The following is a 13,630-nucleotide window of genomic DNA, read 5'->3' on the forward strand; positions in this document are numbered from 1 at the left end:
GACTCTTTTGGTCGCTCCTATGCTATTGACTTCAACTCACTTGTTTTATTATCTGGTAGCTATAATACCCGGCGCTGCCCGGATTTTCTTCAATTACTGAGAGGATTAAGAAAGTGACAAACCATTACAAAGGAATGAACTATTATACATAATAATTTGCAACTTTAAAGAAGTGACAAACCATTGTAAAGGCATATACATCTCTGAAACGCATTTTTAGGGAACCACGGTAACCAAAGTAAACATTCCGAAAGTGATTGTTGAGGCGCAGGAGCCATTGTTGCCCGAATGGTTTTTTTTCCCATTTCGGGCATTTGCCCAGCTCTGACAAGCTTTCAAAGTAGCTATCGTTCAAGTCGGTAACGGTTTGGTGTAAATGCAAAATTTGGTGACCATAGATTTAAAACTGTAGATTTTTATAGAGAGAACACACACAACCGGCCTGTTTTCTATTTGTTATGAAAGATCTGAAAAATACTGTTAATTTTACGAAACATATGGTGCATATTATTGTTCTAGCGTTCGACAAGCTGTTTCGCAGGTATGGTTATACAAGAAATCTGAAGAGGAGACAGAGAAAATTCCCTATCTTTATTCTGGAAACATTAAAAAAACCGAGCAATTTTTGTTTGGGGGTGATGGGGAATGGGATCGAATACCTTCTCTTCTCACACCACAGACAAGACTCTTCCGGGCACCTGTTTCTTATGAAGGTGTTTTTCTTATACAGTGTGTGTGTGTGTGTTGTGTGAGAAAGTTTCTTTCCTTAGAAGGAGACGCGAAAACTTTTTTCCCGTGGGCTCCTTACCATCGCAAGAAAGGAAACAATTTTTTTTGGGTCCCGTTTCTTTCTTGGATGTACACACAATGCCGCTTAATTTTTTTTCATTGTAACATTGACCGATACCAGATAAACAAAGTTACTTGTGATTCGAGATGGTCTTGTTCAGAGGGATGCATATACTCCGACCCGAGAGTCAAATGTGGCCCGCCAAGCGGTTCTATCCGACCCGTGAAAGTTGTTGCGGTAGGAAAGTATCAATACACACAACACGATTAACACCTGAGCTGACCATATTTCTATAGTGAAAATAAGGGATATCGCCAAAACGTTATCAACGTTTATCAAGGCCAGTAAAATTGCCAGTTACAGTCGAAAAAATTGTCAAAGGAAAGTAAAGTTCTCATTTACAGCCGAAAAAATTGCCAAAGGCAAGTTAAGTTGCCAATTACAGCCGAAGCATTTTTCAAAGGAAAGTAAAGTTCCCATTTACAGCCGAAAAATTGTCAAAGGCAAGTAAAGTTCTATTTACAGCCGAAAAAATTGTCAAAGTTGCCAGTTACAGCCAAAGAATTTGTCAAACGCAAGTAAAGTTTCCATTTACAGCCGAAAAAATTGTCAAAGACCAATAAAGTTGCCAGTTACAGCCGAAGAATTTGTTAAATGCAAGGAAAATTATTAACTCTATCGCTAAAATTACTGAAAAATCGCCAATCGCGGAAAATGATGGGTACTGTATGTCAAAATGAAATTCACCAAAAAAAGTGTATGTTTGACAAATATATTGTAGTGACCGATCATAAACGATGCTCTGTGACGTCATGATGTCACGTTTTCCCGTTGTAGCGCTTTTCGCCTTGTGATGGATGGTAACCTAGCAACGGGCGCGGTAGCCCGGTCGATAAGATGCTCGCCTAAAGTACCAAAGGATGTTTAGAGGTGTCGCGAGTTCGATACCCAGTTCGTCCTTGTCAGAAAACTTTCCTGACACAGGGGTACAACAAAAAACGGCGATTTGACCGCAACAAAAATTGCTACCGCAGGGAGTCCCCCATCGAGGGGTTAGCGCACCAACCTCTCGATGAGTATGAAAAACAAGCCTGCCGTTCGGAATCGGCAAAAAATTGTAGGTCCCGGTCTAATTAGCCCTCGTGTGCAGAAAATGACCGTGGTGCGACAAAAATGATCAAATGATGATCAATAACCTAGCAACGGATGGCCAGAGAGTTTTTCGAACGTTTTAATGAGTTGATTGTATTTCGTCGTACAGAATGGATGCCGCGCATAACTTGTCCGTTTGTGTAAATAAAATGTTCATGTCTTTAAAAATGAAATTTACATCTTCTCACTGCCGTCGCCTTTACTGGTGACCCGGACGTGATCCCGAACCTGCCAAGAACTTATCGCCATGGCTGAACAGCAAGAGAGCGATCTTCGAATTCAAGCTGACCACGCGAAACTGCCGACATTCTCGAAGGACAGGATCAAACTTTTTTTCGTCCAGCTCGACGCTGCCTTCAAGATCAACCATGTTACAGCCGAAGGAACCAAGTATAACTACCTAGTCAACTGCCTAGATGTGGAGGTCTTGTCAACGGTAAGTGACATTGTTTACGATCCTCCCGCATCGGATCCGTTCTCGAAACTCAAGGAGAGACTTCTCGCTGTGTATAAACATTCAGCCGCGAAAGAGGTCAAGATATTGTTAGAAGACCTATCCCTAGGTGATCAGAAGCCTAGTACGTTGCTACGTAAAATGCGCGAGCTTTCGACAGGGCGAATTAGCGATGAGACTTTCCTCAAAAATGTGTGGCTTCAACGGCTACCAAAGAGTATGCAAACGGTGTTAGCAGCTAGCAGTGAAAGAACTGGACAAGCTAGCCGAGTTAGCTGATCGAGTAGCTGAGCTCACCGAACCCAATTACGGTCATGTAGCAGAAGCCTCGTCTTGCTCGGAAATAAGAGACCTTAAACTGCAAATCTCGGAGCTGACTAAAAGAGTTGAGCAGTTGGGCAAATATCCGAGGAATAGCCGGAACCGCTATCGAAACTCCAGTCGAGACCGACGTTATTCTGATTCTAGGAATCGCTCGCGATATCGAGACTCCGATGAAAACTCTAACGTGTGTTATTATCATAGCAGGTTCGGAGATAAAGCTTTCAGATGCAAGTCCCCCTGCGCTTACAACGCTCAGAATATTCAGGGAAACGGTCCAAGCCCCCCGCAGTAACGGCATGCGGTGGCGGCGATAGCAGTCTTCACCATAGCCGTTTGTTCATTATGGAAAGGAAAAGCGGCATGAAGTTTTTAATTGACTCTGGAGCTGATATATCAATTTTACCTAACAAAGGCAACGGCAAACCAACAACTTTTGAGCTTTTCGCTGCAAATAGTTCCCGTATATCTACCTACGGTTTGAAACTCCTGGAATTGGACTTGAACTTACGGCGGAATTACAAATGGCATTTCACCCTCGCTGACGTTGAGAGACCAATTATCGGATCGGATTTCCTTGCTCACTACGGACTCATCATCGATATCAAAAACAAGCGACTTATAGATCCGCTCACTTCTCTCACGTGTAAAGGTTTTACTTACAATGGACCTTCGACAACGATTAAAACAATCTCAGGAAACAGTGCTATAACTGAAATTTTGAAGGAATTTCCCGAATTAACGAGACCTCGTCCGTTTTCGAAGAAAGCCTCCCATAATACCTTGCACTACATAGAAACTAAAGGTCCTCCTGTTTTCGCAAAGCCACGCAGATTGCACCCAGCTCAACTCAAGATTGCCAAGACCGAATTCCAGATGATGTTGGACCAAGGTATATGTCGTCCATCCAAATCAAACTGGGCTTCCCCGTTGCACATGGTTTCAAAAGGACCGAATGAGTGGAGACCAACTGGTGATTATCGAAGTCTGAATCGAATTACTGTGCCGGATAACTACCCAGTGCCACATATACAGGACTTCGCGCAGAATCTGCATGGATGTAAAGTTTTCTCTAAAATAGATCTGGTCAAAGCATTTCATCATATTCCTGTAAATCCCGACGACATTCCCAAGACAGCAATCATAACTCCCTTTGGATTGTTTGAATTCGTAGTCATGCCGTTCGGACTCTCAAACGCTGCACAAACGTTCCAACGCTTCATCCACGAGGTGCTACGCAATCTCGACTTCTGTTTCTCGTATCTTGATGACGTGCTCATCGCCAGCCATGACGCAGAGCAACATCACAAGCACCTTAGAGAAGTGTTTGAAAGACTCGATAAGTACGGACTGACAATCAACACATCTAAATGCGTGTTCAAGGTACCGGAAATTTCCTTCCTGGGCTATTTGGTCAATGAACACGGCTCAAAGCCTCTCCCAGACAGAGTTCGTGCAATCCAAGAATTTCCTCTTCCAGAAAACATCAAGCAGCTTCGAAGATTTCTAGGAACTTTGAACTTTTACAGGCGATTTCTACCATCTACAGCAGCTGTGCAAGCACCACTTCATTCCTTCTTGTCCAGCACCAAGAAGAATGACAAGACATCAATTCCTTGGACTCTTGAGACCAGACAAGCATTCGAAAAATGCAAAACACAGCTCGCTAATGCTACTCTTTTGCACCATCCTTTAGCATCATCACCATTAGTTTTACATGTGGACGCCAGTGATTTTGCTATAGGTGCCGCCTTGCATCAAGTATCTAACGATAATCAGCTACAACCACTTGCATTCTTCTCGAAGAAGCTTTCAAGCGCACAAAGAAGTTATTCTGCTTACGATAGAGAATTACTTGCAGCTTATTCTGCTGTCAAGCACTTCAGGTATATGCTAGAAGCAAGACAGTTATGCATTTTTAGTGACCATAAGCCGTTGGTGTATGCGTTCAGCCAGAAACCAGAAAAGTGCTCACCACGCCAGCTACGACAGTTGAACTTTATCAGCCAATTCACAACAGAAATTCTCCATATAAAAGGTGTCGACAATATTCCAGCTGATACTCTTTCTAGAATATCGGCCATTTCTGTACCCACACCTTTAGATTATGTGCAACTCGCAGCTGACCAAGAGAATGACAACGATCTCAAAACCATCTTAAATTCTAGTGTATCATCTTTACAACTGAAAAAACTCAGCCTTCCTGACGCAACAGCCGAAATTTGGTGTGATGTGTCAAACGGCAAAATAAGGCCTTTTGTACCAATTTCTCAACGACGACGAGCGTTTGAATCATTGCATTGCTTATCACATCCTGGCATCCGAGCAACATCAAAACTGCTGAGCGACAGATTTGTTTGGCCTTCAATTAGATCTGACTGTCATGAGTGGACTAGAGCATGTATTCCATGCCAACGCTCTAAAGTTCACCGACACACTCGATCCGCGCTGGCTGAATTCAAGGTACCTAACAACCGATTTCAGCATATCAATCTTGACATAGTTGGTCCATTACCATTATGCCAAGGTTCTCGGTACCTCCTAACGATGATAGACAGATTCTCCAGGTGGATCGAAGCCTCTCCAATGCCAGACCAAACTGCCGAAACAGTCGCCAAAACATTAATTGCCACTTGGTTTTCAAGATTCGGCATACCGCACAGGATCACCACCGACCAGGGCAGGCAGTTCGAGAGCCAGCTTTTCCAAAGCTTGAGCAGATATCTAGGATTCCAACATCATAAAACGACTGCTTATCATCCACAAGCAAATGGGCTGATCGAGAGACAACACCGATCGCTGAAAACTGCCCTGAGATGCCGTATTCAATCGAATCCTGCTTGGGTTGATGCTCTTCCATTCGCCCTACTGGGTCTAAGAGCAGCAGTGAAAGAAGACCTGGGATGCTCTTCCGCAGAAATCCTCTACGGAACACCATTGCAGTTGCCCGGCGAGTATTTTTCGAAAACACCAGACATTATACAATCCGATTTCGTCCATCAAATCCAAAAGCTAATGCGTTCAATGAAGCCGGTGCCTACAACAACTCACGGATACACGCCGACGTATATTCCTAGTGATCTGCAATCCGCGTCGCATGTCTTCGTACGCAACGACGCACCACATCCTGCCTTACAACCAACATATCAAGGCCCGTTTCCTGTCAAAGATCGCAGAGAAAACTTTTTCGACATTGGCATCAATGGGGCAAGCAAGAGGATCTCCATTGATCGTTTGATTCCAGCTTTCCTTGGAGATAGCTTTAAGGTACCTTCAGAAGTGCCCATACAGCCATCCAGTACAGCGTTGCCAGCACAAGCAGTACCAGCAACTGTGACTCGCTCCGGTCGTCACGTCCACTTCCCCGACAGATATTCGACCACAAATTTCGTTGACACTAGGGGGGGGGGAGTGTGTAGTGACCGATAATAAACGATGCTCTGTGACGTCAAGATGTCACGTTTTCCCGTTGTAGCGCTTTTCGCCTTGTGATGGATGGTAACCTAGCAACGGATGGCCAGAGAGTTTTTCGAACGTTTTAATGAGTTGATTGTATTTCGTCGTACAGAATGGATGCCGCGCATAACTTGTCCGTTTGTGTAAATAAAATGTTCATGTCTTTAAAAATGAAATTTACATCTTCTCATTGCCGTCGCCTTTAATATCGTACACAATCATGTACGTGAGATGAATATATTTATTTGACTTTAATTATGATGGAGCCATAATTATTATGATATAATTTATGATCCATGAAAATACTCCTTATTCTTCATTTCAAAAACTCAACTTGGTCATGTTGAAAATAAGGGAAAAACGGGACACGTTTTTTGAAAAAAAAGTCGTGACGCTCAGAACTACTGGAACATCCCGTAAAATCGGATCATATGGTCTCTCTTTTATATATGTTACTGCTAAAGTCCGAAATTGGCCAATTTCGTTGTAAATTGTCCCGGCCAATGTGAAGACGTGACCGGAGCTCCCTGGCCAAAGTCCGATAACAAAAGAAGACATGATTCGGGATCATCGTCAAGTTGGCGTATTATATTTTTTCGTGATAATTATGTCCACATTAGTTACGGCAACACATCAAACCGCAGAATTTGTTCTCCCAAAGTTTGGCAGAAAAATTGTATATACAGTATATATATGTATATATATACATTTATAATAGTTTTTCCTCTCGTCACATGGAGCTAATCCAATCATGTAATCACACGTTGGCGGTGATAAAAAAAGATGGATTCAGCCCCTACCTCGCCCTTACCTTACCTTGGCGGTAACATATACAAGGCTCTGGCCCGCGGACTGAAATTTTGTGATGTGACTCCTTCTTCAATCAAGAATAATAGCCTCGAATATATTTAGAAACTGAAATAATTCTCATACCTTTTCTCGCTCGATATGGTTCTCAAATTGTGTTCGTCGCCAACAAGGGTGTATGTCATTGCGAGGACAAGACAAGGGAACATTGATGTTGATCAAACCGAAGAGACAATTAGAAACGTGGAAAGTTTCACTAAAGAGGCCCGTGAAATTTGACCCGAGGATTCATCACGTCCCGTTCATCAAATTTTCATGGCGACCGAATCGACACGAGCACAGGAAAGAATCACATAATCAGGGAATCGTCGAAACTGGGTGAACCACCCTCCTCGCGTATCCATCCAGAATGAAGTTGTCAGTCAGACATTAGCATTAAAAATTCAACGGACGTGACGTGGAATGATACCACAAAACGGGCAATTACTTTCAGCGACCCATAGAGACAGAAGTTTAGTATGTCTTTCGTGGCACAGTGGCACAATTTGCGGTCCAGAAGCGAAAAGAATAAGTTTCCGAAAAATCCCCATGAATTTTTCATTTAGCGGTCAGTGTAATGACCATTGCATTGGTCAAGTGTCTTCCAATCTATCCGGTCTCGCTTCCTCGACCTTCCCGGACGTGACTGTCAAAATTCATCAAGGGTCAGTCATCCTCGAAGAGATTGGATTAGATTCGAAACCTAAGCTGCTCTTTTAGACTTTTAAAAGTATAGAACTGCTGCTGCTACGTTAATTATCAATCGAATTACATGAAGTAGTGATTCTCTAACGGGGTGTCATGGCAATCAAGGGTGACATGAAATCATCGGTCACGGGTGACACGAAATTTTCGTGGATAAATTTATATTGGAGATATGTATATAATATGGCTGCGATTGTCTGTTAGACGGGGGACGGTGAATTTACATCTCCGCATTCCCTCCTATGCCAATAATGCAATTTTTTTACTGAACGTAGGTGGGGGGGGGGGGTATGTGCACATACACTGCGGGTAGCCGCTACATGAATAGGCCTGTGACTGATAGATTTGTATACTTTTTCAGGAAATAGGTGGACGGGGGGAGGGGGCGAAAGGGGCGATTGCTCCATTCCCCCCCTCCCACGTTCAGTGAAATAACTGTATCATTGGCATAGGTGAGAGGGCAAAGGTGGAAAGGTGGACATTCCCCCCCCCCCCATCCCCTCGAGGAACTTTTATCTGCATATGGAGTTTCAGGACCATCTTAACAATATCATGGATACCCCCCCCCCCCAACACCGGGCAAGAAGTATCTACCTACCAATTGCATTTCTCTTAGGCCAAGACTACACTGTAACAGTTTCGTAAAAGTTATTTCATAAAACTTGAAAAATTCTACCAATAAGCGTATCGGTTACATTCGAGCGAATGTAACCAATAGGCTCATTGGTTGTTTTTGTACAAGTTTTATAAAAGATCTTCTATCAAACTTTTATAGTGCCAATTCCGACATTACTCTTAAAAATCATAGTGCTTATTAGATAATATCCATGCGAGGCCTCTTCATGCACCCCCCTCCCCAGGGTGGGCCCATGCAATAAGACAGCACTGCATTGTTTCCAAATGGAAGCCACTGCCTGTGGGGGGGGGGGTTAGAACCACGTGGAAAAGAAATCATGACGGGAGGGGGGGATTAAAGTTGGGCCACGAAGAGATGAAAAGAGATTCAGATGTAAAGAAATAAAGCTTTTCAGGAATAAAGCTTTACGTTAGGAAAAAGTGTGACTACTTTCAGTATAAGTTCCCATTGAACTGCGGCCAAATGTATGCACGGGATCCCCATACTGGCATAATTCAAGGGGCCTGCCTCATGTTCACGAGGGGGGGGGATGGACATGATGTGATCACGTACCATGATTTTTGAGGGCAAATATGAACGTAACTTTTTGGGAGCGTAACCCCTTCCCCCTATCCCACAACGTAACTGTGCCCCGGGAGGCCCCATGATGGTGAGACGATCCTGCATAGATTGGGGGGGGGGGTGATAGAAGCACTTCACTCACTCACTCACTCACTCACTCACTCACTCACTCACTCACTCACTCACTTCTAGCCTAGAGAACCAGATAGGCCTTTCAAATTTTTTATTCACTATACATTTAATTAAAAAAAATTAATTCAATAAGTGAGAAACGTCTCTCTCTGTCTTTTGGATGGCGGTTGGGGGCCCCAGGAGGGGGGCACAAGAGGAAAACATAATCGAAAAAGTTCAGGAAACATTGGGCTAAACATACCTTATCGGGTGATAATTCGCAAGCTATATATAAATTCGATTCCATGACTTGAATGGATCGACACATGTAAAAACACGTGCCCCCTACATTCTGCATGGGACAATGCTTGAAGTGTCCATGTGAATCATGGGTGGAGATACGAGCCTGAGGGCTTGGGTCCCCCCAGCGTCAAAGGTGAAGTTGACTGATGTGTGTATGCATATATGAATAGACATCATCATCATCATCGTGCCCCCAAGAAATAATGACCGTGTCCCCCCCCCCCAGACTTCCAAGTCTATCTCCGCCTATGACGTGAATACTTTCAAACATTTTTCAGTTTCATGACTACCCATCAAACAATTTCGGAGTCTCATTGAATATACATTGAAATTAATACGATGAAGTCTACTTTCTCCTTGAACCTGCTTCTTTGAGACAGGGCGGCGGGCCATGATCTGGTTTTAGGAGCAGGATTCTCATTAAATATTAATTCTGACGTTTTTGCTATCAATGCTATCTGGCATTTTTTGAAGTTTCATTAATACACATCTAATTATTTTCCGGAGTCTCACGAACACTCGTCTAACCGTAACGTTCACGGAGCGTCATGAACACCCGTCTGAAATTTTCGTGAGAATACTTATTTGAAAATCTCTTCACGAATGCTCATCTAAAAATATTTTCGTTTTAATACTCATCTAAAAATATTTTCGTTTTAATACTCATCTAAAAATATTTTCGTTTTAATACTCATCTAAAAATATTTTCGTTTTAATACTCATCTAAAAATATTTTCGTTTTAATACTCATCTAAAAATATTTTCGTTTTAATACTCATCTAAAAATATTTTCGTTTTAATACTCATCTAAAAATATTTTCGTTTTAATACTCATCTAAAAATATTTTCGTTTTAATACTCATCTAACATTTTCGGAGTTTCATGAATACCCCACCTACGTAACATTTCCGGAGTCTTATCTGGCATTTTTCATTGTTTCGCACATTGATACTCATCAAATATTTTTTGGAGCCTCATGAACACTCGTCTAACATTTACGGAGCGTAATGGATATTTATCTAACATTTTCAAAAGAATCATTTTGAATATTATCTAACATTTTCAAAGTTTTATGAATACTCCTCTAAAAAATGTTTTCACTAATATTCATCGAAAAAAATTATTTCATGAATATTCATCGAAAAAAAATTATTTAATGAATACTCATCGAAAAAATTATTTAATGAATACTCATCTAAAAATAGTTTCACGAATACTCATCTAAAAATGGTTTCACGAATACTCATCTAAAAATACTCATCATGAATGTTAATCTAAAAATACTCATCATGAATGTTAATCTAAAAATACTCATCATGAATGTTAATCTAAAAATGGTTTTATTAATACTTATCTCATGCATAATGGTTTCATCATACTCATTCCGGAGTTTCATGAGTACCTATCTAACATTTTCAAAGCCTCGTGGGCCCCCATATTCCAAGGGTCATTAGGCAGGGACCCTTTCACGGGCCCAAGTCAGGATTTTCACTGGCTCATGTGTAGTAAATTTATAATATGAAAAAACAAAAAAAGATAAGAATCATCCCGGAAGGGGAGGGTAGGGGGGGGGGCAGGCTGGAGACTTTCTTCGAAGGGCCCCCCCCCCCCACAATACTCATAATTCATTCTCCAAGGAAATAACAGCAATGACATTCATACTAACGCACATAATAACTCATTTTTTACGTATATTACGCCCGATTAACTTTATAGGTCATTGCATAATTTGTCTAAATGTGCATAATAACACAAACATATGTGTTGTGTGTGTGTGTGTTGCCTGCTATTCTCCCTATTTCCCATTTCCTGGAAACAAACACATGGGGGTCCGGGAGCCCCAGACACACGAATCAATCAATCGCTAGGGACATATGTTATGACTCTAAATTCTGCCATTTTTCTTTTTACTTACTAACATATAGAGACGTCATATTGGCAAAAATCTCATATCCTGGCTCTTCTCCCGAATGTCTCTGTTCTTGGCAGGGGTGGGGGGAGCAACCCTAATGCAAAGATTAACGCAAGATGGCCTCCCAGAGACACATCGCGGTGTGTCTTTGATGGATTAATCAGAATTTTCTGTCTGTATTCAAGTCTTCGGCATAAAAAATTGGGAGAGTCTCGCTCGCGGCAGATGTTCTCAAGGCGACCACGTGCCCCGTTCGTTATCATTTTTTTGCACCAATTAAAATATAAAAAAATGCCTGGTGTTACGCGTGATCAACACTCTCCTATATGTTGTGGGCCTGTGTGTGTGTGTGTGTTGTCTGTGTGTCTTCTATTTTATTTTTTTAGTGTAAGACATATGGCGTCCGGGTCGTCCGTCTTTTAGAGTAAACAGGAACATGTAGATTACATGCGTGTGCTTTTTTCTTTGCAGATGTTGCGGGAACGTGATTTGTTTCATGTTATTTGTAGTGAGATTGAGTAACTTTTTTTTAGATGCTGGGGAAGTTCTCTGACCGTTCGGGATTGACCAACTGGACTTTGTTTTTGTTTAATGATCATTGGAAGGAGTGTTGCGTAGGAGAAACTGTTATGTGTGTTAATACCTTGGCACATTATTTTTCTAACTTTTATTTTTCTCAGTCAATTTTAACCATAAAATTTAAATAAATTCATTTTCTGTAGCTGTATACTGTATGAGAGAAATATCATATAAATTTTAGATTGCTTTTCTCCTCTATTTTAATCATGAAATATGGACTTTTGAAAGGCAAAAGTGCTCCAAGGTACAACAAGGGGTCCTGTACTTTGAAGTATGCACCTTGAACAGGGTAAAATTAAAAACATAAAAAAAATACAAATGCTACAGGGAAAACAATGCAATAAGTACTTTTTAATATAAATCTTATATTGAATTATAAAATATCAAAATAGTAACACAAATACGATCATTATTGATATATGCAGGGTGGGAAGTCAAGTCATTAGACACCCTTTATCTTTTGAACCGTTGGTTATAGACGCATATTTTCAAATATAAGAAGTATCCAAATAACATGTCCAGCTCTGCTATGCCATTCATTTTTTCATTAGGGGTCGTATATGTATCGAGATACATAATTTAAGTTTTTTATACTGTCCCGCTGTCCTTTAACTTCCAATTAGAAGGGTGTTGCCCTGTCTCTTCTGATCCCAACAAAAAAAAAAGTTCCACGTTTCTAAGTGCAATATTCACTGAGATATTCGAATTCGAAAAACAGAAAATTCGGTAAAAAAGCAGCTTAAATGCAGGTGGAACGGTTTATCTGTATTTAACGCCGTTAATTTAGTCGTTGAAAAGTTTCAGACGAGTATTCCCGACACTCCGAAAAATTTTAGAGGAGTATCCCCGAGACTCCGAAAAATGTTAGATGAGTATTCCCGAGACTCTCCGAAAAATGTTAGATGAGTATCCCGAAACTCCGAAAAATGTTAAATGAGTATCCACGAGACTCCGAAAAATGTTAAATGAGTATCCCGAAACTCCGAAAAATGTTAAATGAGTATCCACGAGACTCCGAAAAATGTTAGATGAGTATTCCCGAGACTCTCCGAAAAATGTTAGATGAGTATCCCGAAACTCCAAAAAATCTTAAATGAGTATCCCCGAGACTCCAAAAAATGTTCGATGAGTATTCATGACTCCAGAAAAACGTTAGTTATATTCACATGAAAAATACCAGACAAGTATTTACGCATAGTTTTTTGAAACAATGCTATCTTCGTAACACTTTTGATTGTTATTAAATTATTAATTGTAACTGGAAGAAAAATATTCAATTTTGAAAAAAAAATGGCTATTCGTGTAAATTTTTTTTCCAAGCTGATTAAGACATTTTTTTAATTATAAATAATCCATTCGCGAGGAAATCCGAAGCGTTAACCAATTAATGGGGCAGATGTGGCACTCTGTTGTGTGCCCTGCATTCGCTGTTTTATTTATTATACAGGGAAGATCACATTGTATTGCCAGTTGTCGTCAATTAATCAGGCCACCGCACATCGTTGGACATTCCTCCTTCCCCCCCCCCCTATACAACTTTGTTGTTTATTGTTACACCTTTTTTTTCATTATCATTATCATGTCCCCAGAAACGTCATGTGGTAAACGAGAGGAAAAGCGGGAAGTGCTCGCGCGTGCCGCTCGTCGCGTAACAACAGCCAGAGCGGCAATCGACAAAATTGTATCGCGCACAAAATTTATCGTATATTCGAATTTCATTGGTGTCGTCTTATTGTATGGCAACGATATTCCCATTTGTAATTTCATGGGGACCTAAGGGTGTATAATTTTCATTGCCCAATT

At 41.1% G+C, this 13,630-nt stretch overlaps 1 protein-coding gene across 1 annotated transcript; it reads left to right on the forward strand.

The window, feature by feature from the left end:
- Positions 1-2,189: 2,189 nt before the first annotated feature.
- LOC149081261 (uncharacterized) lies at positions 2,190-2,675 on the forward strand. Its single transcript, XM_089238310.1, has one exon. It carries the CDS (start codon positions 2,190-2,192, stop codon positions 2,673-2,675), a length of 486 nt encoding a protein of 161 aa, XP_089094436.1.
- The last annotated feature ends 10,955 nt before the right edge of the window (positions 2,676-13,630 follow it).

The sequence above is a fragment of the Pholcus phalangioides genome, unplaced genomic scaffold (assembly GCF_987345545.1).
Source record: "Pholcus phalangioides strain wild (caught in Gottingen) unplaced genomic scaffold, Ppha-v1.0 ptg000010l_1, whole genome shotgun sequence".
Lineage (NCBI taxonomy): Eukaryota > Metazoa > Arthropoda > Arachnida > Araneae > Pholcidae > Pholcus > Pholcus phalangioides.

Coding starts and splice junctions, on each gene's coding strand:
- LOC149081261 (XM_089238310.1), top strand. CDS start 2,190: ATGGCTGAACAGCAAGAGAGCGATCTTCGAATTCAAGCTGACCACGCG.